The sequence below is a fragment of the Tursiops truncatus genome, chromosome 3, assembly GCF_011762595.2.
Source record: "Tursiops truncatus isolate mTurTru1 chromosome 3, mTurTru1.mat.Y, whole genome shotgun sequence".
NCBI classification, from domain to species: domain Eukaryota; kingdom Metazoa; phylum Chordata; class Mammalia; order Artiodactyla; family Delphinidae; genus Tursiops; species Tursiops truncatus.
Window position 1 is genome coordinate 76,633,863 of NC_047036.1, and position 27,899 is coordinate 76,661,761.

Here is a 27,899-nt window from a genome sequence, read left to right on the forward strand (position 1 = left end):
TCCGGGAGAGGGAGTTGGACTGGATCAGTGACTGTAAGGGGTATGAAATATGAGGTATATTTTTAAAAAGCTGCCCAAGTACTCCTGATGCCTCTACCAAATGCCTCCCTCTGTCCCTTGAGAATACTGAGTATAAAAAGAACAATAAGATCATTCTTACCACCCAACCATCCTGCCTGCCTCCATGCCACACTGCTGCTAGTCCCTCACAAAACTATTTTCCATATCATTTCACCTTATCCAATTCCCATATTTTCCTTCACTATAACATCTCTCCATATTTAACAGATTTTTTTCATTGAAATTATACGCTAAGAAAGGTTGACTCCAGTGTGACTGTACTAAATATGTTCAAAATAAATAGTGGCGGGACTTCCCTGGTGGCACAGTGGTTAAGAATCCGCCTGCCAATGCAGAGGACACGGTTTTGAGCCCTGGTCCAGGAAGATCCCACGTGCTGCGGAGCAGCTAAGCCCATGAGCCACAACTACTGAGCCCACGTGCCACAACTACTGAAGCTTGTGCGCCTGGAGCCCGTGCTCTGCCACAAGAGAAGCCACCGCAATGAGAAGCCTGCGCACCGCAACGAAGAGTAGCCCCCACTCGTCGCAACTAGAGAAAGCCTGCACACAGCAACAAAGACCCAAAGCAGCCAAAAATAAATAAGTAAATAAATAAATAGTGGCAATGAATGTTTAAACAACACCTATCAACTAGAATAAAAATTATATGCAGAGCTGCTTTCAGAAGTAACAACTACTTGCTAAGGTAAAATAGTTTGAAACAGAAAGCAAAGATGTTCTAGTGAAAGAAAAAACTAGCAGCTAAAATGAAATTAGCTCTTAAGGTTTTACATATTCTAGAGAAAATAAGAACATTTCCAGGAGTTGAAGCAGTCAGATTATTAGGCTTTTGTGCATCCACATAGCAGTCCTAGCAATCTGTCACCAATATGCAGCACAAGCTCCATTCTATCCCATAATACTACCTCCCAAAAAACCAGCAACGATGAGGTAACCACCAAAGCTAAGCTCCAAATACTGGGGCCTTATTAACATTTCTGTCCCCAGCACCAAGAGCAATGACTGGCACATAACTGCTGAGCAAATGATAAATGCCATAGTCAACTCACAATCAGTAAGGACTGGCTATCTGCCTGATGACCAGGTTTTCAGAATCTGAAACAGACTTTTAAGGAAATAATTATAACAATGTAGTGAAAGCAAGCATGGAGTGCTGAAACAGTGTGAAGAAAAGAGTATCTGACTCCAAACTCCATCCACACAAGTCAGAGGAGGCTCCCTGAAGGGATGATTGTACTGGGTTATAGAGGCACACAGGCAGACAGGGTGATACATCAGGCAAGACCCAGCCAATACACTAATCTCTTCACTAAAACTCTCCTTTAGTCTCAATCAACCCTCTGGTTACTACACATAAGTAATCATACATTTGCCACTGACTAGCTCCCCATCTTTGCTTCCCATTTGAGTCTCTACGGCATAAATTATAGGAATTCATGTCTGAATCACAAAGAAGAGTGCTATGGCGCTGCTGTATATAATAAAAGCAGATTCAGATGTGCAGTAGTTAGATCAGCCTAGTGCTGAAGGAAACAGTCCCTCCCCTCCCACTCCTCCTTCTTCTCTCCCCGTTTAAACAGACTGCCCACCTTCTTCCATATCAGGATTAGTCCTGTCGTGGTCTCCATCCCTGCTGGGCTCAGTCACCACTAGAAACCTAACCTCACAAGGGCATCCTTCACCCCTTAAGGCTCTCATCCTATACTGTTATGTATTTATTTCCCCCAATCTTACCCAATTCTCTCCCTCCCACTGTCTAAACTCTTTATTGTAACCTCTGGAACTCCCAATCTGGACAGCCAAGGGCCCTCTCTCTTTTCAATCTTTCTTTTAACTGTACCAAGTTCTGCCTCAACAAAACTCAGCTATTCCCCTACAGATCTTACTTGCTGCAGCTGATTTCTTTTCTCGAACATCCCACATACCACCAACCAGCAGGTGAGGAAAGGGTTCTCCTTGCTCACACTGATACCTACATTCTTCCTCTACTCCTCCCTCCTTCAAAATCCCCAGTACTTTTTTTTTTTTTTTTTTTTTTGCGGTACGCGGGCCTCTCACTGTTGTGGCCTCTCCCGTGGCGGAGCACAGGCTCCAGACGCACAGGCTCAGCGGCCATGGCTCACGGGCCCAGCCGCTCCGTGGCATGTGGGATCCTCCTGGACCGGGGCATGAACCTGTGTCCCCTGCATCGGCAGGAGGATTCTCAACCACTGCGCCACCAGGGAAGCCCAAAAAAACCCCAGTACTTTTGAAGGTCAAGCCATCTGGCTATACTACAAAAAATATCCTTCTTGTTGCTACCATCTACCAGCCTCCTAGGAACTCCCCTTTCCTTCAGTGAAAATACTGTATTCTTCCCCTCCACTTCAATTCCTTTAATCATTCTAACATTCATGCAGACGACCCAATGAATGCCATGGCCTCCCAGTTACTTAGCCTCAGCATTACTCAGCCATCCAAAACCTGGGTTTCCAGTATGCACCTCTCCTATCCTCCCAGTTCAATCACTGTAATGGTAACAATTCTTTAACCTCTGTTATGTCCAATTTTTTTTTACCTCACCCCCTTTGCATTGTCACCCCACTGCTCAATTCTTACCTCTCCTTTCCCATCTTTGACTCCATGACCAATCACTATTATCACTCCCTTGCAAACATCCTCAACTCCTTGGCCTCTCTTTCCCCTCAACTTTCTTACTACCCACAGTTGAATTCCATCATGCCCATCGCCAAGCCTGAGAAGTTTAACACAAAGGAAGAGACTACACAGCTGAGTTTACCGATTTCACTTTAATGACATGAAATCTCAAATGGATACTCATTAGGGCCTCCTAAGCTTTCTAATCCTTACTAGTAAGTTTCTTTCCTCACTATAAATGACAACTATTTCATACCTTCTTTTGTCTCAAAACTCCTATACAACTCCTCCTCCATCCTCAGGTTACACTTCATTAAGAAAATAGAAGCCATCAGAGGGGAACATTTATCTTCCCACCCCCAAATCTGCAAACCTGACAGCTATCTTCCCTTCTGTTAAGATGGAAGAAGTATCAAAGGCCCTCCTCTCACGCTCTGATCCCATCTTCACCCACCTTCCCAGGGACTTCACTCCTAGCACTACTCTGCATCCCTCCTGCACCTTCAAGTTCTCCCTCTGGACTGGAACATCCCCATCAGCATAGAAAGGAACTTTGGAATCTTGATTCTCCCATCCACAAACCAAACAGAATTGAAATGTCCACATACCATTAAAGAACAAAAACTTTAAGATACAATAGTGTTTCGCAGTACAACCCATCAAAAAACACCTAAGAGACATTCAGGTTTTGAGAACTTGGCTTTGGTAAGTTACCAACACAGAGGGAGACGAAATGAAGTGGCACAAGCGGCTTGTCCTGGCACAGCCACTGGGACGGTCCTACTCAAAAAGCCTGACTACTTTTGTTGTATTTAGACAGTAAGGGATTCACATTACAAATCAGTGATGCTCATAATCGGGTAACATTTTTATTGTGGAAGAAAAAAATACTGGTTACCTTACAATGTTTCAAAGCTTCTTTGTATTCTTTGTTTCTGATTGCATCTCTAGCATTTTTTAGAGCAGTCTTTACTTCCTTGCTGGACATGCTGTCAAAACAAAAAGCCTGAATGAATCTACAGTGAGACCTGCCTACTGCAACAGTTCCAACAAATTTAACAAACTTAACCTCTGAAAAAGGAACATGTAATTCCTTCTACATGGAACATTCTTTCCCCTAAAATAAATATATCTTATGTTTAAAAAACATAAAACCAGATCATCTCTTCAGATTTTTACTCAAATGTCACTTCCTCAATGAAACCTTCCCTTGCCACACTATTTTAAGTGTCGACACTTCCTTCCCCCAACTCCCAACCACTCAATAGTCCCTAATCTCCTGAACACTGCATTTATTTTTCTTCAAAGCACCTGTCACCATCTAATACATCAGTATATATTTTACTTCTTTATCTTATTTATTATCTGTTCCCCAACCCCACCAGAACGTTAAGTTCCAGGCAGGCAGGGATTTTTATCTGTTGTTGTTGGGTTGTTGCTGTCTAACTGCTGCATCCTCAGTACCCAGTATCTGACAAACTGTATATATTAATAAACATTTGTTGAATTGAATTGTTATTTGAATTATAACCACTCCCCATGTAGTAGGTTAAAACACATATGATCTTATGTGCCAGGATGGAAAACACATGCCAAGCTCAATCCAGTTCTACACGAAGCAAGAAGAATCAGTCTAAGTCACAGAGTGAAAACACAAACACAAACAAATTTCAGTAACTATGATGTTAAGAGTTTAAGAAAGCATTCTGTTTTAATGTTAGTTTCTACAAAATATAAATCAGGATATTAACTTTCTTCACAGTAAGAATTACTTTAGGATTACAGTAATATAGTATTCTTTGTAATATGGTATTCTTTGAAGAGAAATAAATGTAATGTTCACACTTAAATGAAGGCACTTAATATGCAAGAGGACTATATACTAATTTCAGCCATAAAAAGATATTTCAACTCCAACATAAATAGACAGATATTTTAATTGGTAGACAAAGTATTTCTTCACTTAATCTTAAAATATAAGATACACTAATGTAATTTTAAATAAACATATCTTAAGATTTCACAGCTTATTCTGGTTTACCAATAAACCAGTCAAATCCAACTACAACTTGATGTTGAAAAAAGAAACATTTTTTTGCCCACTCCACTGAATTCTAATCTCAAGAAGGCAAAACAAAGCTAGGTAAACATTAGGTCATTATAGACCACTGATGTTCAAGGCAGCAAAATGAACCAAGAAGATGGCTTGCTGACATGGTACACAGACAGTCCTTTATTTCCAAAGAGGCTGAGGCAGAAGTACAAGATCAAAGAAATTTAAGAAGCTACGGAGGGCTTCCCTGGTGGCGCAGTGGTTGAAAGTCCGCCTGCCGATGCAGGGGACACAGGCTCGTGCCCCGGTCCGGGAAGATCCCACATGCCGCGGAGCAGCTGGGCCCGTGAGACGTGGCCGCTGAGCCTGCGTGTCCGGAGCCTGTGCTCCGTAACAGGAGAGGCCACAACAGTGAGAGGCCCGTGTACCGGAAAAGAAGAAAAAAAAAAAGGAAGCTAGGGAATTTTTTTAAAAAACAATCCTTTTGACTTAAGGAATTTTAGATTCAAATAATATAAAAATTAAGATATCATAATATCAATTTATCTACAGCCAAAACGAGATTTCCTAAATAGGCAGAAAAGTGACTTTTTCCGTAGTTACAATAATTAGATAATTAAAGCAACATATTTCATATGCTCTTATTTTAGAAATTGCTCTGTTACCTAAAATTATCTTGGCATAAATTTATAGAGGCAAACTTGAGAAGGATTTTTTTTATAGTCTACAAATCTTGTTTGGAGCAGGCAACAAATTTCTATGCTGATTTCACTTTAAATTTCTCACACCAAAGTTATCTTTGGTAGATAAACCTTGAGACTAAAAAGAAGAGAACATCAATGATGATGATAACTAATCTGGACCAACTGAAAGGGATAAAAAGAGGCATCCAAGGGAAAAAAAAAAATCAAGAGGGACTTCCCTGGTTGCACAGTGTAAGAACCCACCTGCCAATGCAGAGGACACCGGTTCAAGCTCTGATCCGGGAAGATCCCACATGTCGCAGAGCAACTAACCCCGTGCACCACAACTACTGAGCCTGCGCTCTAGAGCCCATGAGTCACAACTACTGAAGCCCGCATGCCACAACTACTGAAGCCCGTGCGCCTAGAGCTGGTGCTCCGCAACAAGAGAAGCCACGGCAATGAGAAGCCCATGCACCACAAGGAAGAGTAGCCCCTGCTCACCGCAACCAGAGAAGGCCCGCACACAGCAACAAAAGACCCAATGCAGCCAAAAATAAATAAATAAAAATTTTTTTAAGTTATAAGAAAAAAAAAGAACAAAGGCAGTTTTAAGACAAGACCAAGCAAAAAAAAAGAATGCAACTTTTCCAGGATAAAGATCACCATCTTTTCTATCACCCAACATACGAGTAAAAGCACATCTGGACAAAGTAGAACCAACTAGCACTAAAACAACATGCAGCTATGCAGCTCTCAAGCTATATGCTGTACATGACACAAAAGAAACAGAAAGGAAGGCCTCTGCTCTAAAGACTACAATCTCAATCAAGAGAAAGACCTAAGACATATGAGTCATTGAAGAATCAAATGCTAAATTAAGGATAACGAGTGCAAGTGCAATAGGAGTTCAGAGAAGAGAAGTGTGGGGTGAAGTAATTAACAGCTACTAGATGGAGAAAGGATTTGAGAATGGAGGGAAGAAGGAAAACTACTCCAGCCAGAGACACTGATTGCACGAGCAAAGTTGGAGAGACAGGAATGAGCATGGCACGTGGAGGAAACAATAAGGAAACCAGGCTGAATGGAACAGAAGGGACTTGCTGAAGAACAGGAAAATTAGGCTGGGTAGGTAAAGTAGAGCACCAGATTACAGAAGACCTTGAAAATGAGACAGAAAAATTTGGATGTAAATGGAGCAGCAAACATGGAGCTGTCAAATGCTTCTAAGTAGGTTACTTCTTTTTTTTTTTTTTTTTTTTTTTTTTTTTTTGCGGTACGCGGGCCTCTCACTGTTGTGGCCTCTCCCATTGCGGAGCACAGGCTCCGGACGCTCAGGCTTAGCGGTCATGGCTCACGGGCCCAGCCGCTCTGCCACATGTGGGATCTTCCTGGACTGGGGCACGAACCCGTGTCCCCTGCATCGGCAGGCGGACTCTCAACCACTGCGCCACTAGGGAAGCCCATAAGTAGGTTACTTTTAAAGACCATATGAGACAAACTCCATTCTTCTCTTGGTAACCAGTTCTAATGTTCAATATCCTTCTACATCTCTATATGTCTCCACATATAATTATACCTACACTTGCTGCAGTGGAATCCTCTATTCTCCTCCTCCTGTTCCTTATTCATCTGATTTGGCATTTAGCATAATAAGCTAGCACTGAGGCCCCCTCTCTGCACCTAAAATACATATATATACACACATAAATATTAGTTTCAGGAGATTATTTTTTTTAAAGACAAAACAATCTGCCGCTTTCTAGCCCTGAAAATTTCTTCCCCTTTTTTGGGAAGTGGTGTGGAGAAGGAAGAGGTTCACCCACTCATGTTCTAGACAAAGCTTTAAGGAACACTAACCATCTACTAGGTACCATCAAACCCATTTCCTTTCACAAAGTGGAAAGCTAATACCCAAAATGAGTCTATGTAACCTCATATTCCTCTCTTTGGGATACTTCCCTCTATTCCAAGCACTTCCAACACTTCAGAGAAAACTCTGGCTCTCTTACAAGTGTCTTTAATATTTTTCCACAGCCCCACACAATTTTCCCTTATACCTCTCCTCCCATTTTTTCTCCTCAATCTCAATGACTTTTTTAAATAAGAGTGTTCATGTAGCACCTTTTCACTCAATGAAGGTTTTTTTTTACTACCAACCTAAAAGGGTTTTTATTCAACAAATCAAGCATAAAGAGCAATAACTATATCTAAAAAAAAAAGAGTGAAAACCATGCCAAAAGACAATGATATACCTCAAAACTAACATAGGTAGATGTACTGATATGTCCCACACACTCCAGCTAAAGCTATGGAACCTTATGCTACCTCCACAACCTTAAGTTGTGGAGATACAAAGATTCCACAAAGCACAAATAAGAAGAATAATTTAAAAAATAGTGACAATAATGACACTGGAAGTTAATTACAGAAAAGCAAAAAATGATACCTTTAAATCTAATTACAAAAGTCTAAAGGTACTTTGTGATGACCATAACCTACACCATTACACCTTCCTTCTGAAAAGAATCAGTGAAAACAATCATTAAGTAAAAGTAGACTCCAATTACCTATTATTTAGCATTCTAGACACTTACCTTTTAGCTGTTATCACTTTATCTTCTCTTTAAATTGAATTTCAGATTGTTCCTTAAATGTTTATCCATCTAAAATAAGTAAAATATAAGACAGGCACATAAAAAAGATGACATACACAACCCAAAACATATTGAATTTTTTAAAACATCGGACTCGGGTTCAATTTTCATAATTCATAATTTAAAACATGAGAAATAATTATGTAAAATTTTCCATCTTTTTTCTTTCCCAAAGAGACACTAATTGTAATCTCCAAATTTCTGAATCAGTCTAAACTGTGTTGCTATAGTCACAAGGTGTAAAAGGAACATCATAAAAAATCAGAAAGACTCAGAAAAAAATTACAGAAACTCAAAATACACTGACTTCAACATAAAAAACTGAGCCAGAAGAGAATGTCACCTATTTCTACGCTACTTTGCTTTGAATCTAGGACAGTTAAGGGCACTATTTACTCACAATCTGCAAGCTGACTACACTAAAGTGAATCTTGTTCTAAGCCACATAAGGAATTATAAACATGAAAAAAGTTGCCCATATGACGCAACTAGACTAGTTTGTAATTTAATAAAATAGAGCAGACTTTTTTTTAAGTATTAAAAATCCACCTAAATAGCCATCTGAAATACTAACACAAACTTTACACGACTACAAATTCTAAGTATCTTTCGATGGTATCTCTGGAACAGATTCTGTCAAACAAAATTAATCTAGAATGCTTCCTGGAGAGAATGGAGGTATTTTGAAAAACTGAATAAAGTAAAAATGGAAAAAATGCTACTTTAGAACTAGGAAATGAACAAAATTTAGGTGAACCTGGTAGGGATGAAGACATGTACTAGTGATATACGTACTTAAATAGAAGGGTTAGTTCCACAGAAAAGGGTCTTACTGGTAAGAAGAGAAAGTACTGTGATCCTAATAACGTGTAGGAAAGTAAAATAAAAGTTAAACACGGTGTCAGGAGGTAAAATAAAAGTTAAAGCCTGACTTCCCATTTCACTAACTTCTTTAAGCCGCCATCCAGCTACAAATGATTACCCTCCTCACTCAACCTAATTTTACTGATTTACTCAGTTGTTTCAACTCTGTTCTTACAAAATGCCCCAGATTTTGTCAGCCCCTTCCTTCTGCCATATCCAGCCACCAAGTCAAGAAAGATGGATCTGGATTCAAGTCTCCGCAGATCTTGGGCACCTTACTTCACCTCCAAGCCTATTTCCTCATTGGTAAAGTGAGAACGAGATCACTTACCTGATATGTACATAGACAGAACACCTGAACACAACAGCTATTAGTTCTGTTGTCCATATCTCCTACCACCCTCTCAATCAACTTCACCACTTTTTTCCCATTCCTAACCAACAGTGGTTATTATATACTTTCTCTACACATTTAAAATCCCCAATCCTTCCTTCCTTGATCTCTCAAGAAGCAACCTTCTTGCTTATGTTCTTCAAAAGACAGCTATCATCAAACGCAAGTATCTCCTTCAAATTAGTCATTACACAAATACTAGACTAAAGCCTGCAACTTAACAGATGCTTTATGTTCTATACAGATGTATTCTGTCTCTTCAGCAGGTGAAGATAATACTGAATTTGTTCCAGACAGTCACTAACTGCACACTTAGGGCAGAATATAGTGCTTCTGTTATTCTGGGCATTAAAAAACTATGAAGAGCCAAAACCTAGACCAAGACTTTCAACTGAAGACTTTTCTGAACCGCAAAGTATTTCACTAAAGCAGGTAACCCGTAATGTAGATATCTTTAACTGATGACCTAAACATACACATAATGGAGCCCTCCCTCACTACAATACACTAGATACACACAAGTACACACAGAAAGGTGTGCACAAACAACTCAGAAGTACCTTTTCCGACAGGGTAAGTTACTGATTAGCAAACATGCTTTATGTCCAGAAAAGAGTGACCAAATAACAAACAAACCTGAAATTACATGATAATTACCCGAAGGAACTGGGGGAGACCTGGGGAAAAAAAAATGGTGGGGAAGTTGAAAAGGGCTGTTGAAAGGGAGAGATTATTCATGTAAAAGTGAAGGTAAATGGACTAATGAACAATCAAAAGTAGAGGGAGACTGACTGCAGCTCAAAATATGAACTTTTAATAATTAAACCTGTACAAATATGGCACAGGCCCCTCGAAAGAAGTGTGTTTCCCATCACTGGAGATGAAAAGGCGCAGACTGCACAATCCACTTGGGAGGAATATTGTACGACAACTTGAATGTGAGATGAGAATAAGACTAGAAGTCTCTTAGATTTTTCCAGCGCTATATGTCTGGGCCCCTAAAATACCTATCTCACTCCAACCCAGTACAGCACCTGCTCCCACTGACACTGCCAAGGAGACAGAGAGAAAGAAAAAGATGTGTTCCTGTCATCCTGACCGGAAACTCAGAATACACGTCCTGTGAAAACAAGGTAAGAGAGAGTAAATAGTTTACAAAAATCAATACTATGCCACAGATAAAGTTAAATATATTTTTATGAACCTAAATGTCAGTCAACATTGTTTCTATGGTAAAATGTGTTCTACATTCCAAATTAACTCAAAACAAATATTTGAAATATAGCCTGTTCATGAGGGACCCTATGTATATTACCTTTCATACTGTATTATTATTTTGTTTTTTTCCCTAGAGTGTAAGTTCCTTACGGTCAGGTACTATTGTTTATATATTTGTCTGCTCCCATAGATCGTTAGCATGCTGCTCGATTAACAATGCTGCTTCACTAACAGAGATTAACATCACTAGAATGGCATAACATTTTGCAGTTAATTAGAGACAGCATGGCAATGAGTTAGGGCAGGGACTACTCAAATTCAAGTCCTACTCAGACTGGCTCCCTGTGTAACCTTAGGCAGGTCATTTAACCTGTCCAAGTCTCAGCTTTCCTATCTGAAAAATGATGAAAGTGAGGATTATAGAAAATACTCCATGTAAAAGTACCTGGCACAAAACAGGTGCTCAATAAATGCATAGTATAATACCCAGCACATAATAAGCACCATATGAGTGTTAAATAAATAAGGTCTGTCCTTTTTACAATTACTGTGTGCAAAAAATACTGTCAAATATTAGTATTAAAGGTTGATTTTATGTAAATAAATACTACAACTCCTTTTCCTGTCAAAATACTGAAACGACTAATGTGAGGCACAAATTATATACCTGAAACTATAATAATGAAATCAGGAATCTGGCTCTGGGACAGAAATCTGCTTCTTCCAGATTTCTCCAAAGGAGTTCAACAGTCAAGAGGACCAGTGATTTTTCAAAACCACTGCCAAATAATGGTATTCTGAATCTACGTCAGTTAATCGAACACGTCACACAGCCCAACATTTCTCCCTCTGAGAACCTATCCAGCTTCTCTCTCGCACTCTGAAGGTAAAGTCCACCTAAGCTTATCCCCACATAGAAGATGAAACTTTTCTTACCAGGCCCCGCTCCTCACCCCACCAGAGCACAATAAATCCTTACTGCACAGGCAAAGCGGCGAATAGGATGAGGCAGGCTAGAAACATCCTTGGGAGGAAGGTATTCGAGGCGCCACCCGGTATCCATATCGCACCTTAGGCGGTCCAGACAGAGGCCCCACAAAGAACCGCCCAATCCAACTTAAGTGACAGACGCGCTGCCACCTCATCATCTCCCAGTTCACGGTCTCACCTAACACTCAGCCACGCTTGCTCTGCGCAAAACAAGCAGCCTCGGCCCCTGATCCTTTCTCTCTCTAGGTAACATTTCAACTGCCTACCGGCTCCAACTTCTGCAAAAGCGACAGCGACCAAAACCAACCTGGGACAGATGCTTCTCCAGCAGAAGCCAAATCTGAAGTCAGAGCGCATGCGCATTTCCCAGGCATCGCTCACGTGACTGGAAACGGCTGGGTTTTAGTTCGCTCGGTATTTGATTAAAAGGTCTTAACGTGAGTCGAGAAAGGAAATTCCTCCTTTGCGCATGTGCTCAGCCCGAGCCTCATGGGAGTTGTAGTTCCATGGGTGAAGGAAACCGAACTGCGATCTCTGCGATCGCCGCCCTCCTTTTCTCGGGTGGAACTTCCTAGGGGGAGGGGCAGGGTCCAGCGCCCAGAGGCCGGGCTCCCAGAACAACTCCCCGTGATGCTGCCGCTGTGGGTGGCGCTGGTCGCAGTCTCGGCGCTGGCAACACCAGCTCCTGGGGCAGGTGGGCAGAGGCGGGGAGCAGTTAAGGCTTGGCCAGATGCGCCTAACGTGGTGCTAGTCGTGAGCGACTCCTTCGTAAGTATGGAAAGGCAGGGGAGGGGGCGCCCCGCTACACACCCGCGACCGGCCCACAGCCCTTCGTGTGCTGCTGGCTTTGGGGAGCAGAATCTGAGACTTTCAAACGTGTTTTACCCTGATGCAAAGTAAGAAATGCATTTTACCTTGAGGCCCCGTACACACATACGTGCACCACATAGATATGCGTGTAAAACAAACATACTTTAGTAAGATGCACTCCAATTAGCATCTTTGCAAATTTTTTTAAATTTCTGACCTCGACCCACTAAATTATCTTACCACTACTAATAAACTTTCAATCCATACCCCCGCTTGATTCAATTGTGGGGAAAAATAACATTCTATTTCAACATAAAAGCCTGTTAGCTTTCCAGCAGTCAACGTTATTTTTATTACTCAGGTGTCTGATAATCCTGTTAGTCTGATTTATATTCATTAGTTGACATAATTTGACACTCGCCCATATTCCAGATTAATTGTGTATGTGTGTGTATGTGTGTTGTTGTGGTTGCTGTTTAATCCCAAACTTAAACAGTTTTTGTAACTCTCCCAAGCCATCAACTAAAAAGAATACTACTGTCAACATTACCTGATACTTTTAGTATTATCCATGATATTAAACCTAATGCTTGGACAAATGTTTGGTTACTAGTTATAATATTAGTTTTTTATGACTGGGTGTTACTGTGGTCACATAGATTATTGGTGTTAAGCATGTCTGGCACCAAAGAGTGCTTTTAATCATTATGTTATATTGCCTTTCCTCATAGATTAACCCGTGATTATTAAAGTTACATAATCTGGATATACCCATAGGGTTTGCTGAGAATATTAAAGTAATCTTTATGATTATCTAAACTTAGGAAACAGGCAATATTGGAGAGTAACATGAAAGAGGTTTATTAGGGAGTACTCATGAGATCAAAGGGAAAGGAAGAAAGCAGGACTGTGCAGAGAGAAGTTGAGTTTTGTCACTGTCTCACTGGAGGCCTCAGCTGATCTTATGGGTAGTTCTCAAACTAGTATGATGCTTCAGAACTGTTTCCGTTTGTGGTGAGGAGACCAAGCCTTTGTACCCTCATGTTGGATGGCCATTACTTGTGGAATGCTCCCAGAATGAGGCACCATTTTGGGCACGACAACTCTCTTCAGCAGAGGCAATCTTTCACTCTAAAAGGGAACCTGGGTGGTGCATCAAAACATCCTAGAAACTTCTGAAGATGACTGAAATATTTGGTTTATTTTTTAGTATAGTATAAGCACATAGATTTTTATATATTTGTGTATACAAATATTGTATGCAGACTGATACCTTATGAATATAAAAGAAAGGATCCTGAAAAAATACAAACAAATCAAATTCAGCAATATATAGAAAGGGTTATACACCATGACTAAGTGTGATTTATCCCTGAAATGTAAGGTGGGTTTAATATCTGAAAATCAGTCAGTGTAGTAGACCACGTTAATTGAATGAAGGGCAAAAAACACGTGATCATATCAATAGATGCAGAAACAGCATTTGACAAAGTTCAATAACACTTCATGATAAAAGCACTCAACCAAGTAGAAATAGAAGAGAATTTTTTCATTCTGATTAAGAACATCTACAGGGCTTCCCTGGTGGCGCAGTGGTTAAGAATCCGCCTGCCAATGCAGGGGACACGGGTTCGAGCCCTGGTCCGGGAAGATCCCACATGCCACGGAGCAACTAAGCCCATGCGCCACAACTACTGAGCCTGCGCTCTAGAGCCCGTAAGCCACAACTACTGAGCCTGCGTGCTGCAACTACTGAAGCCCACACGCCTAGAGCCTGCGCTCCGCAACAAGAGAAGCCACCGCAGTGAGAAGCTGGCACACTGCAATGAAGAGTAGCCCCCGCTCACCGCAACTAGAGAAAGCCCATGCACAGCAACCAAGACCCAACACAGCCATAAATAAATAAATAAATAAATAAAAATGTATTTAAAAACAAAGAACATCTGCAAAAAATCCACAGCTAATGTTATACTTAACTATAAAAGACAATGTTTTCTCCCAAAGATCAGGAAGAAGACAAGCCTATCTGTTCTCACTATGTTTATTGCAATTATGCTGGAGGTTTTAGACAGGAAATTAGACAAGAAAATGAAATAAAAGTCATCTAGATTAGAAAGGAAAAATTAAAAGTATCTCTATTTGCACCTAACATAATCTTGTATAAAGAAAATCATAGGAAATCTACTACAAAATCCTAGAACTAATAAGTTAGTCTAGCAAGGCTGTAGGATGTAAGATCAATATACAAAAATCAGTTGTATTTTTATACACTTGATTGATGAACAAACTAAAAGTAAAATTAAGAAAACAATTCAATTTAAAATAGCATCCAGGGACTTACCTGGTGGTCCAGTGGCTAAGAGTCCATGCTCCCAATGCAGGGGGCCCGGGTTCAATCCCTGGTCAGGGAACTAGATCCCACACGCTGCAACTAAAGATCCTGCACGCAGCAACGAGGATCCCACATGCTGCAACTGAGACCTGGCACAGCCAAATAAATAAATAAATATTTTTTTAAAGTAAAAATAAAATAGCATCCAAAAAATGAAATACTTAGGATTAAATCTAACCAAAGAAGTTCAATTCTTATACTGAAATCAGATTTAATATTGTTAATATAGTAATAATCATCAAATTGATCTACAGATTCAATGCAATCTCTATAAAAATCCCTATGACGTTTTTGCAGAAACAGAGAAACCCATCTTAAAAGTCATGTGGATATTCAAGGGACCCAGAATACCTGAGAACAAAATTGGAGGACTTAAACTTTCTACTTTGAGAACTTACCATAAACTACAGTAATCAAGATAGTGTGTTACTGGCATAACAATAGATAGACATATAAATCAACAGAATAGAATTGAAAATAGAGAAATAAACTCTCAGGTTTATAGTCAGTTGGTTTTTCAGTAAGGGTGCAAAGACCATTTAATGGGGAAAGAATAGTCTTTTCAACAGATAATGCTGGGAAAACTGACTATCCACATGCAAAATGCCTCACACCATTTTCAAAAAGTAACTCAAAATGAATTGATGAATGAAACATAAAAGCTAAAATTATAAAACCCTTAGAAGAAAACATAGGGGCAAATCTTCGTGACTCTGGATTAGGCAATTAAAAACTGGGCAAAGGATCTGAAAAGACAGTTCTCCAAAGAAGATATGCAAATGGTCAATAAGCACATGAAAAGATAGTCAACATCATTAGTCATTAGGGAAATGCAGATCAAAACCACAATGAGATACCAATTCACACCCACTAAGATGACTATAATCAAAAAGAGACTATAATCAAAAAGAGACAATAGGGCTTACCTGGTGGTGCAGTGGTTAAGAGTCCGTCTGCCAATGCAGGGGACACGGGTTACGAGCCCTGGTCTGGGAAGATCCCACATGCCTAGAGCCCTGGTCTGGGAAGATCCCACATGCCATGGAGCAACTAAGCCTGTGTGCCAAAACTACTGAGCCTGCGCTCTAGAGCCCACGAGCCACAACTACTGAGCCCACGTGCCACAACTACTGAAGCCTGCGTGCCGACAGCCCATGCTCCACAACAAGAGAAGCCACCGCAATGAGAAGCCCGCGCACCACAACAAAGAGTAGCCCCCACTCACTGCAACTAGAGAAAGCCCGCGCGCAGCAACGAAAACTCAACGCAGCCAAAAATAAATAAATAAATTTATTAAGAAAAATAAAAGGAGACAATAACTAGGGTCACGAGAATATGGGAGAATTGCAACACTCATACGCTACTGGTGGGAATGTAAATGGTGCAGCCACTTTGGAAAACAGTTTAGCAATTCCTAAAATGCTAAACGTGAGTTACCATATGATCCAGCAATCCACTTCGAGGTATATATCCAAGAGAAATAAAAACATATGTCCACACAAAAACTTGTACATGAATGTTAATACTGACAAAAATTGAAAACAACCCAAATATACACCAGCTGGTAAAAGGATAAATAAAATTTAGTAATATTATTCAATAATAAAAAAAACAAATGCAGTACTGATAACATGCTGCAGTGTGGATGAACCTAGAAATTGTTATGCTAAGAGAAAGAAGCTACTTACAAAGGGCCACATATTGCATGATTCCGTCTGTCCAGAGAAAGCAAATCTACAGAGACAGAAAGTAGAGACAGGTCAGCAATTACCTAGGGTTTGGGAAAATGGGAGGATTAGCAGGTGGTGGCTAAGGGATACAAGGAATACATGATGGAAATGTTCTAAAATTGATTATGGTGATGGTTGCACAACTCTCTGAATATACTAAAAAACATTGAATTGTACAAATTAAATGGGTTTTATGATGTGTGAATTACATCTTAAACCCTTTTTTAAAAAAGAGAAAATAAGCACCTCTGCCTGGGTCTTAAAGGGCACAAGCATCCTCTCTGCCTCCCTCCTTCCACCCCTGCACCTGCATTGTTTTTAGTTTGGGTGAGGTTTCAGGAGTGGGAGGTGGGCACAGGACTGTATACCAGAGTCTAGTGAGGATCTCATTCAGTCTGGTGAACAGATCTGAAAAGCATGCTCTTAACAGTCTTGCTTGATAATACATCTAGACAGTTAAAGTTACTGTTACATTCTTTCATTAGAATGATGTCTTGAAATCTAAACTTCACTGGTTTTCCCTGGCCCAGAATGATGAGGAACTGAGAACCAAGTCATGGTTCTAGAAGGAGCAATCCAGATCACAAAATCATACCTACACAAAAAGCTCATCCATCCCAAGGGGGAAAATGCCTGGACCCACGAGAGTCCAGAATAATAGCAAAATTCAGAAATTAAGGCAATTGGTATCATTTTTGCCACTTTTATGCAGAAAGCCAATTAGTGGGCCTCTTTTTCTTTTTTAAATGCCCACTGTTAGAGTACTGTATTTGTTTTGAACTGTAGGAATGACCTTGAGAAAATTGAAATGGGCTATTGTTAAATTATGGAAGTTATTCTGAAAGCCATTCTGTAAGACTTCCTCTCCCAACTAAATGTGATAGAACTATAGTTTGACCTATGCCTGACTATCCATTGTGAACCACAGTACCACACTATGGAAGACTTAACTTTCTCTGTGTTTTTATCAGCTAACCATATTAAGATCCATTTCAGTTCAGAATTAATTATTATGTGGACCACCTCCCATTGATACCATGAGCAGTGGTACCAGTTTTAGTGTATTTTTTAAAGTACCTGCTAGTGTGTAAAAACTACATGAGGTTAAAAAACCAAAACTTCTAGAAATGTTTAATATTTTCTCTAATAATATAGTAATTTTGATCTTTGTTTAGAGTATTGGTATGCTTTTGACATTGAGAATATGTGTAGCATAATTTAAATATTTTCTAAGAACCTAATCAAATACAAATCTTTCCACTGATGTACTTAACCCAGGTTTATTAAGCTTTGCAAAAGTACACTGTTGAATTCTGAACATATTAAATTTGCCTTTTGTAAATTGAACAGCTCTGGATTAAAGACTCGTTTCATTTAATTCACTAAATATTGTGGAGTGCCTTATGTATCTTAGGCAGTAATCTTTACGTGGACCACCTTTCACACATTCCACGTTAGAAACTTCCCCAAGTGAGGCAGTTATCCCCTCTGCCATTTGCTATCCCTGCTGCTCTGCACTTTAAAGATCCCTGCTTTCTAGCCTGCTTTCAATGCAGATGAAGTCCTTGTACCAGTCATAGAAATGAGCCAAGAAATTGCTAACATGAGTTATAGATATGCTGCTGTAGCCATTTGCAGTGGTCGTTACACCCATTTGAACCTAGCCTGCAGGACTTGGAGTCCAAGCCTCACTGTTTGAATCATTGCAGTGCTTCTGCCACATGACTATGTGCTGCATCCCTCCAGCTAGATGAACCTGAGTGGCTGGGTTGTCTAGAATGGCCAGTGGCCACAAATGGTTATTATCCCCCATATCCAAAAGATTGTAGGAATAATACATCTAGGCATTTGGGATTTACGAGGATGTTTCTGAGAGTTTGAATTTATGAATTTAACAAAATTCTTATGCACTTTTGTCTTAGGCTCCCTAGCTCATCATTCAGGAAGCTAAGTTTGCTTAGCATTCAGTGATTACTCCTGCTAGAAGTGGTATTTATTTCAACATACAAGCATGCTCTAATATTCCCCATCTTTAAAAAAACCTGACCTTAAATCCCACATTTATCCTCCAGCTAACTCTCTCTAACATCCATCCCATTTTTCTGTTTTGCTTTGCAAAAACAACTACTTAGAAGAGGTTTTTTTCACCATGTCACCTCCCATTCTCTTTTCCCTGTCTGCTTTAGGTGTCCATCCCTACAACTCCATTGGAAGTGCTCTTGTCAGCATTACCAACTATCTCCATCCTACTAATTCCAGTGTGCATTTTCTGGCCTTCTTTTACACACCCTCTCAACACAGCTATTACCCTTTCTTGACACACTGTCTTCTCTCAGCTTTCATGAGACTCAGTCTACTGATATCTTCCTCCCTCACTGGCCATTCTTTCTCAGTTTCCCATGCTGCCTTCTCCTCTTATTCGGACTCCTCAGGGTTCCTTTCTTTCCTCTCTTTTCACTCTCTCCCTTAAAGGAGTCTTAAAGGAGTCAGTCTCACACTTTTCAATACCATGAATATGTTAAAGACTTATTTCACCAGGATAAAATTCTCTGAGCTCCAGATTCCTGTCTGTACCCTACAGCCTAATTTATATATCCATTTGGAAATCTCAGACATCTCAAAGATTTATGTATATCCCGTATTTTGGATTGGTTCACTTTTAAACTGTTTATTTACAATTACATTGAAAACATACAATAGATATAACTCCAGGACTGGAACATCCTTTTTTCTCTTTTTGCTCTTTACCAAGAAGAGTTCTTCAATTCCCAATTCGATTCCAAAATACGTATCTCCAACCCAAACATCTCTTCCAATCTTCAGGCTCATTTCTCTAGCTGCTTAGTTGTTATCTCCACTTAAGTCCTGAAGGTATCTCTAACTTTACATGTCCCTTAAGTTATTTGAATGGCTGATTCTTCTCATTCTTTAGGTCTCACTTCCCAGAGAAGCCTTCCCTGTATCAAAGTAGGTCTCCCTTGTTATTCTGTATCTTAGGTTTTTCTCAAAGCACATATCACAGTAACTTGTAATTATTCGTAGTTTATTTACGAGTATGTTTTTTGCCTCCCCTACTAAACTGTAAGCTTCATGAGGCCAGGACTCTGTTTTTATTCACCATTGTATCTCTAGATCTTTCACAGTGCCTGGCACATACTAAATACTCAATAAACATTGGTTCACTCAGTCCATCATCCCCCAAAAGAAACCTTCCAGGAAGTTCCTTTAATTTATTTACTATATTCAAATGGATCCAAATGTCACACCACAGGGCTTCCCTGGTGGCGCAGTGGTTGAGAGTCCGCCTGCTGATGCAGGGGACACAGGTTCGTGCCCCGGTTCGGGAAGATCCCACATGCCGCAGAGCGGCTGGGCCCGTGAGCCATGGCCGCTGGGCCTGCGCGTCCGGAGCCTGTGCTCCGCAACAGAAGAGGCCACAACAGTGAGAGGCCCGCGTACCGCAAAAAAAAAAAAACACACACACAAATGTCACACTACATTGAATTCTCAATATTATGAATCAGAGAATGATAACAGTTTCTCTACCCATTTTTATCTTTTGAGGATTCTTAGGATCATATTGAAGTCTTTTGCTATTTGTGAATTTTATGGTTAAAATTAAAGGAAATTATTTTCTTTTGTGATGTAATCAATGGTAATTAAATTTCTTTATTCCAGGATGGAAGGCTAACATTTTATCCAGGGAGTCAGGTAGTGAAACTTCCTTTTATCAGCTTCATGAAAGCACATGGCACGTCCTTTCTGAATGCCTACACAAACTCTCCGATCTGCTGCCCATCGCGCGCAGGTATGAGCATGCTTTAATATTACTGGAAGTGGTCCCATGCTGAAAATGTTTTCACAATTTAAAAAATTATACCCCCAAATAGGATAGTAAGTCATATTTGGCATCTAATAAAAAAATTTTAATATATGTGATGTGTGTTATAAGGTATGTATTGGGTATTGGGGTTTTTTAAGAATAGGAATTTTATCACCTAAATTGGTATTTAGTTCAAGTATTATTGTTTCATTTCCCTTAGGATTGGTGACAAAAAATCTTTTGGCTATCCAGGCAAATTAGGAAATGCTCATATTTGCTTGAAGAGTTCTATTTCCAAGGAAATTTTTTAGTAAGAGATAGGGAGCTGGGAGGAGACTTCAAAGTATACCACAAAGTCGTTAGAACTTTTCAGATATATCTGGATTTTTCTGTATTATTTCAGATTACATATTTTTTCTCTTCAGTTTCAATTCACTTCTATCCCAAATTTAATTGTTCACTTTTATTACAGTAATTTAACAAATAGGCATAGTTTTAATGGCAAAATAACAGTGATATTAAGCCATGACTAACTGAAAAATTGGGGAAAATTGACATTTTTATAAATTCTATTGTCTGATAGAGTTGTTTTCTTTCTCCTCTAATTTATGATTGTTTGCTTTGGAACTCATAAATAGCACCCAACAATCTTCTTTTGTCCATAAGTTCCTGACATCATATTCTCTGTGATTTGAGTCACAAGTTCTTTCACCTACATTTTCAGCACCATCAACTATATAATCACCAATGATTAAAGGAAACCTAAACTCTATTTTAAATATTTCAATAGTGAAGGACCAGGTATATTAAAAACATGTTTGTTAATGTTTTTATTCTTTATTGAGCAAGTGGAATGAGCAATGGACCAGGGTGAGGTGATGTCTGGATTCCAATCCTCAATGGACCACGTCAAGCAAGTCCCTCAGTTTCTTTATCTACAGAACACTGTATGTGCTGTGTCCCCCACAGTGTTGTTCCCAGCATCAAATGAGATAATGGATTTTAAAAAGTGCTCAATGAACTCTAAAGGTTTCAAAAATGTTAGGTGATGCTTTTTCTGGAAGAAGTATATTTTGGAGAGTTTGAACAAAGAGAAGGAATAATAGTAATAAAAACTAACATTTATTGCATTCTTACTATGTGCCTGGCAATATAACTGCCTTACATGTCTTAATTTATATAATTCCCCACATTTTCACAAAGTAGATATTGTTATTATCCCCATTTTGCAGATGAAAACTAAAGTACTGAAAGGTTAAATAACTTATCAAAGGTCACTCAGTAACTAGCATCATCGGGATTCAAAGCCGGGTAATGCCCCATTCCACTCCTCAAAAAGAAAGCATTTTGTTAGATGAGAAAAGAATTCAACCCTGCCATGTGTGTACACAGAAAAGGGAAAAGGAAAGGGATTTCTTTCCAGTTTTACCGAGATGTAATTGACATATAACACTGTATTAGTTTAAGGTATATACCACATTCTAGAGAAAATAAGAACATTTCCATGAGTTGAACCAGTCAGATTAAGCTTATGTGCATCCACATAACACTTCTGGCAATCTGTCCCCAATATACAGCCATAATGCTACCTCCCAAAAAACCAACAATGAGGTAACTACCAAAGCTAAGCTCCAAACACTGGGGCCTTATTAACACTTGTGTCCCCAACAGCAACATAACTGCTGAACACATGATAAATGCCATAGTCAACCCGCAATCAGTAAGGACCTGCTATCTGCCTGATCACCAGGTTTTCAGAATCTGAAACAGACATTTTAGGAAATAATTATAACAATTAATGAAAGCAGGTATGAAGTTAAGTTTTTATTCTTTATTGAGCAAGTGGAATGAGATAACATAAAGAAAAACTCCACACTCTATCTGCACAAAGCAGAGGAGGCTAAAGTACTGAAGGGATGCTTATACTGAATTATAAAGGCACACAGGTAGACAAGGTGTGCAGATAAATCAGATAAGACACAGCAAATACACTAAGATGCAACATCTCTTCACTAAAAATTTCATTTGGTCTCAATCAGCAATCTAGGTTAGTACACATAAGTATTCACACATTTGCTACTGACTAGTTCCTCATCTTTGCTTTCTATTTTTTCATTTACTTGTATATTCTTCAGTTTCTGTCATCAGTGTCTTAAAGTTTTTAGTGTACAGATCTTTCATCTCCTTGGTTAAATTTATTCGTTAGTATTTTATTCTTTTTTATACAATCGTAAATGGATTTTTTGGGTAATTTTTTCTGGTAGTTCATCATTAGTATATAGAAATGCAACTGATTTTTGCATATTGATTTTATATCCTGCAACTTTACTAAACGTATTGATTAGTTCTAACAGTTTTTTGGTAAAGTCTTTTTGGTTTTCTATATATAATATCATGTTTCTGCAAATAGGGACAATTTTACTTATTCTTTTCTGATTTGGATGCCTTTTATTTCTTTTTCTTGCTTAACTGCTCAGGCTAGGATTTCTAGAACTGTGTTGAATAAGAGTGCTGAGAGTGGGCACCCTTGTCTCGTTTCTGACCTTAGAGGAAAAACTTTTAGCTTTTTACCATTGAATATGATGTTAGCTGTGGGCTTCTATATATTCCTTCTATACCCAGTTTTTCAAGAGGTTTTTTTTAATTGGAGTATAGTTGCTTCACAATGTTGTGTTAGTTTCTGCTGTACAAGGGAGTGAATCAGCTATATGTATACATATATCCCCTCCCTCTTGGACCTTCCTCCCACTCCTCCCCCATTCCACCTATCTACATCATCACAGAGCACTGAGCTGAGCTCCCTGTGCTATACAGCAGGTTCCCACTAGCTATCTTTTTTACACATGGTAGTGTATATATGTCAATCCTAATCTCTCAAGTAATCCCACATGAATGAATGCTAAAATTTGTCAAAGGCTTTTTCTGCATCTATTGAGATGATCATATTTTTTTTTTTTATCCCTCATTTTACTAATGTGGTATATCACATTGATAGATTTGCAGATGTTGAACCATCTTTGCCTTCCTGGAGTAAATCCCAATTGATCATGATGTACGATTCTTTCAAAGTATTGTTAAATTAGGTTTGCTAATATTTTGTTGAGAATTTTTATCTATGTTCATCACAGATCTTGGCCTATAATTTCCTTTTCTTGTAGTGTCCTTGTCTTGTTTTGCTATCATGGTATTGCTGGCCTCATGAGTTTGGAAATGTTTCCTCATCTTCTCTTTTCTGGAAGAGTTTGAGAAGGATTGTTTTCTTTTTTAAATGTACCTCTTTGGCTTATTCTTTAAAATTTGTTTAATTAATTTATTTTTGGCTGTGTTGGGTCTTCGTTGCTGCACGTGGGCTTTCTCTAGTTGCGTCCAGCGGGGGTTACTCTTCGTTGAGGTGTGCAGGCTTCTCATTGTGGTGGCTTCTCTTGTTGAGAAGCATGGGCTCTAGGCACACAGGCTTCAGCAGTTGTGGCTCGTGGGCTCTAGAGCACAGGCTCAGTAGTTGTGGAGCACAGGCTTATTTGCTCTGCGGCATGTGGGATCTTCCTGGATCAGGGATCAAATCCACGTCCCCTGCATTGGCAGGCGGATTCTTAACCACTGCACCACCAGGGAAGCCCCAGAAGGATTAGTTTTAATTCTGCTTTAAATGTTTGATAGAATGCACCAGTGAAGCCATCTGGTCCTGGACATTTCTTCATTGGGAGGTTTTTGATTACCGATTCAATCTCCTTACTCATAATTGGTCTGTTCAGCTTTTCTATTTCTTCATGATTCAATCTTGGTAGGTTTTACATTTCTAGGAACGTATCCAATTCTTCCAATTTGTTAGTATAATTGTTCATGATAGTTAGTCTCTTATGATCCTTTGTCTTTCTGTGGTATCAGTTGTAATGTCTCCTCTTTAATTCCTAATTTTATTTGAGTCCCCTTGTTTTTTTCTTGGAAAGTCTAACTAAGGGTTTGTCCATTTTATTTTAAAAAAAAACAACTCTTAGTTTTTTTGTTTGTTTGTTTGGCTGCATCTTAGTTGTGGCACGTGGTGTCTTCACTGGAGGCGTGTGGGATTTTCGTTGTGGCACGAGCTCTTTGTCTTGGCACGCGGGCTTCTCTCTAGTTGTGGTGTGCAGGATTTTCTCTCTCTGGTTGTGGCGTGCAGAGTCCAGGGTGCATGGGCTCTATAGTTTGCGGCATGCAGGCTCTCTCATTGAGGTGCACGAGCTCAGTAGTTGTGGCTCACGGGCTTAGTTGCCCTGCAGCATGTGGGATCTTAGTTCCCTGACCAGGGATCATAACCACGTCCCCTGCATTGTAAGGCGGATTCTTTACCACAAAGGAAGCCCCAACAACTCTTAGTTTTATTGATCTTTTCTATTGTCTTTTTAGTCTCTATTTATTTCCACTCTGATCTTTGTTATTTCCTTTCTTCTACTAACTTTGGGCTTAGTTTGTTCTTCTTTTCCTAGATCCTTGAGATATAAAGTTAGGTTGTTTATTTGAGCTATTTCTTTTTTATAATGTAGGCACTTAAAGTTGTGAACTTCCCTCTTAGAACTGCTTTTTCTGCATGCCATTTGTTTTGCTATGTTGTATTTCTATTTTCATTTGTCTCAAGATATTTTTTTGACCTCTCTTTTGATTTCTTCTTTGGCCCATTGGTTGTTCAGGAACATGTTGTTTAAACTCCATATATTTGTCAATTTTCCAGTTTTCTTCTTATAACTGATTCTAGTTTCATATCATTGTGGTCAGAAAAGATGCTTGATATGATTTCAGTCTTTTTAAATTTATGAAGACTTGTTTTGTGTCCTAACATATGATCTTCCTGGAGAATGTTCCATGTGCACTTGAGAAGAATGTACTTTCTTTTGCTTTTGGATGGAATGTACTGAAAATCTTAATTCCATCTGTTCTAACATGTAGGTTAAGTCCAGTGTTTCCTTATTGGTTTTCTGTCTGGAAGATCTATCTGCTGTTGAAGTCCCCTAGTATTATTGTATTGCTATCTATTTCTCCCTTTAGGTATGTTAATATTTGAAAAAAAAAGATTTATTGACTAAACAATGATAGCTGTAGAAAATGAGAGAGAAAACATAGAACACGTAAGTTTTTTGTGGCATGCCAGTATATAGACAAGAAATAGGGAAAAGCCTTGAGGATTTTTGGGAAATGAGATCTGTACTTCATTTGACCAACTTGGAAAATTAACCAACAAATACTTAGTGATTATTTTTATGACTCAAGTCAGACAAGCTTTATATTTAATTCCATTTATTTACCTTAAACAACTTAACCTGTAAGCCAGGGGTCCCCAACCCCCGGGCCACAGACCGGTACTGGTCTGTGACCTGTTAGGAATTGGGCTGCACAGCAGGTGAGTGGTGGATGAGCAAGCGAAGCTTCATCTGTATTTACAGCCACCCCACATCTCTTGCATTACCACCTGCGCTCCACCTCCTGTCAGATCAGCAGCTGCATTAGATTCTCATAGGAGTGTGAACCCTACTGTGAACTGCGCATGTGAGGGGTCTAGGTTGTGCAATCCTTACGAGAATCTAATGCCTGATGATCTGAGGTGGAGCGGAGGCGGTGATGCTAGTGCTGGGGAGTGGCTGCAAATGCAGATTATCATTAGCAGAGAGGTTTGACTAAACAGAGACCATAATTAAACAATTGCTTGAAGACATATCAAAACCCTATCAGTGAATGGCAAGTGAAAACAAGCTCAGGGTTCCCACTGATTCTGCATTATGGTGAGTTGTATAATTATTTCATTATATATTACAATGTAATAATAATAGAAATAAAGTGCACAATAAATGTAATGCACTTGAATCATCCCAAAACCATCCCCCCCTCCCCAGTCTGCAGAAAAATTGTCTTCCACGAAACTGGTCCTTGGTGCCAAAAAGGTTGGGGACCGCTGCTGCAAGCCTTAGAGACTCACCTGTAAAATGGAAATAGTAATTCATTTCACTTTTCCCCTTGATAAAACGAGGTAACAATCAAAAATGTTAGGTAAAACACTTAATGCAGATATATCTTGTTGCAGAGCACAAGCTCTAAACTAGTAGTCAGTCTCTTTTCTCTCGGTATAATTGTCTTAATCATTAAAACGAATTGTTAAGCTTTATTTACACTGATCCCATTTTTTTCCCCCAGCAATGTGGAGTGGCCTCTTCACTCACTTAACAGAATCTTGGAATAACTTTAAGGGCTTAGATCCAAATTATACAACATGGATGGATGTCATGGAGAAGCATGGCTACCGAACACAAAAATTTGGAAAACTGGACTATATTTCAGGGCATCACTCCATCAGGTAAAAAATAAAATAAAAATGATTCTAACAGGCAGCCCACTGCTATAATACATACATGTACCCTTTTTGACTTCTTTTATTTCTCCACAAAGGTGAATGTAAATCTCTTAATCCCTAGATTGTGTTAATTTGGCTAAATCTTTAGCTTTGTTTAATCTTCTTAAAATATTGAAATTATATGCTAGTAATTTTGTTTTTCTTAAATATTAAAAGTCTATAAAATTGTTTAGTCCATGATTTATTTTGATTTAGTTATACAACGGCTACTTTATTACTCACTTTACAATTTGTTCTAAAGACCATAATCTTCTTGCTACTTGCTTTTTTCAGTTCTCCCCAACTTTATTCTATTGTAACTTTTTTTTTCTTTCATTTTACTCAGTCCTCGAAAATTAGGCAACTAAGCATAGGGAATAAGAGTAGAGATCTAGAATCAGATTGTCTACTTTTGAATCCTAGTTTCTCTGTTTACTACTAACTTGTAGTATAATCTTGGGAATATTATCTAAGCTAACTGAAGTTTAATTTCTTTGTTGTGAGCATTAAATGAAATAATATGTGCTCATTTCACAAAGTTTCACCAGTTTCTCTTTAAAATCCTTCTACTTTTTTGGAAAGTAAGGTTAATCCAAAGTAAGATACAACTATTCATATTATCCTATTTGAAATTGTTTTCTTTCTTTGTTTTCTCAGTCAGTCCAATAATAAAAAGAATCTAAGGTTGAATGCCTTGTATTGCATATCACTATCACTCTCTGTGTGAGATGGTTAAAATATGATCTGAGTTTTATTCCTCAGTGGGATAATAATTCTTGGAGGGCACAGACCCTGTTTCTCTTTCTCACTACTTTATTCCCACTTCCAACATAGTGCCTGTACGTTGTAGGTACACAATTAAATATTTGTTTAATGAATGAATGAACGGAATAAAAAGTTACAACTTATTATTTGATAAACATTGATATTCTATCTCACCTGGGTTAAAAGGAAAAGAGCCACTTAAACGTTGACATTTGGGAAATCAAAGATGGTTTTCAGTATAATAATTGCTGTAGCATATTTTCACTTTACTTACTGTCTCACCTGAGCTTAGGAAGCTTAAATAAGCTATCAAGACTATTTGTATTAGTGCTATATGTACCCACATAGTCATTTGACTGACAGATAGGTCAAGGCTGCTGTTAATAGCATGTCTGCAAAGGTTATATGAATTACAGCACGTTATCTTTCAGATTTTTCTGTGCAA

The 27,899-nt window shown here is 39.0% G+C and overlaps 2 protein-coding genes across 15 annotated transcripts in view; one reads left to right on the forward strand and one right to left on the reverse strand.

Annotated features, from left to right (window-relative positions):
• SKIC3 (SKI3 subunit of superkiller complex) overlaps positions 1-27,899 on the reverse strand; it is a 158,268-nt gene that overhangs the window by 75,494 nt on the left and 54,875 nt on the right. For 6 of the 14 annotated variants that reach the window (XM_073802325.1, XM_073802327.1, XM_033853030.2 and 3 more), the window contains exons 3-6: positions 16,470-16,515; positions 14,731-14,870; positions 8,054-8,122; positions 3,619-3,709 (exon numbers count right to left, since the gene is read on the reverse strand). In XM_073802325.1, the coding sequence (XP_073658426.1) occupies positions 3,619-3,708 (90 nt within the window). In that variant the 5' untranslated portion in view covers position 3,709; positions 8,054-8,122; positions 14,731-14,870; positions 16,470-16,515. Of the gene's footprint in view, positions 1-3,618; positions 3,727-7,039; positions 7,140-8,053; positions 8,123-11,525; positions 11,733-11,757; positions 11,946-14,730; positions 14,871-16,469; positions 16,516-27,899 lie in introns of those variants that run through there. The other 8 variants (XM_073802326.1, XM_073802323.1, XM_033853032.2 and 5 more) reach the window with 7 other exon arrangements.
• The window catches only part of ARSK (arylsulfatase family member K), a 41,191-nt gene continuing 25,417 nt past the window's right edge, over positions 12,126-27,899 (forward strand). Inside the window, exons 1-3 of the mRNA XM_019929683.3 lie at positions 12,126-12,347; positions 20,190-20,319; positions 26,494-26,653. Of these exons, the coding sequence (XP_019785242.1) occupies positions 12,210-12,347; positions 20,190-20,319; positions 26,494-26,653 (428 nt within the window). The 5' untranslated portion in view covers positions 12,126-12,209. The remainder of the gene's footprint in view (positions 12,348-20,189; positions 20,320-26,493; positions 26,654-27,899) is intronic.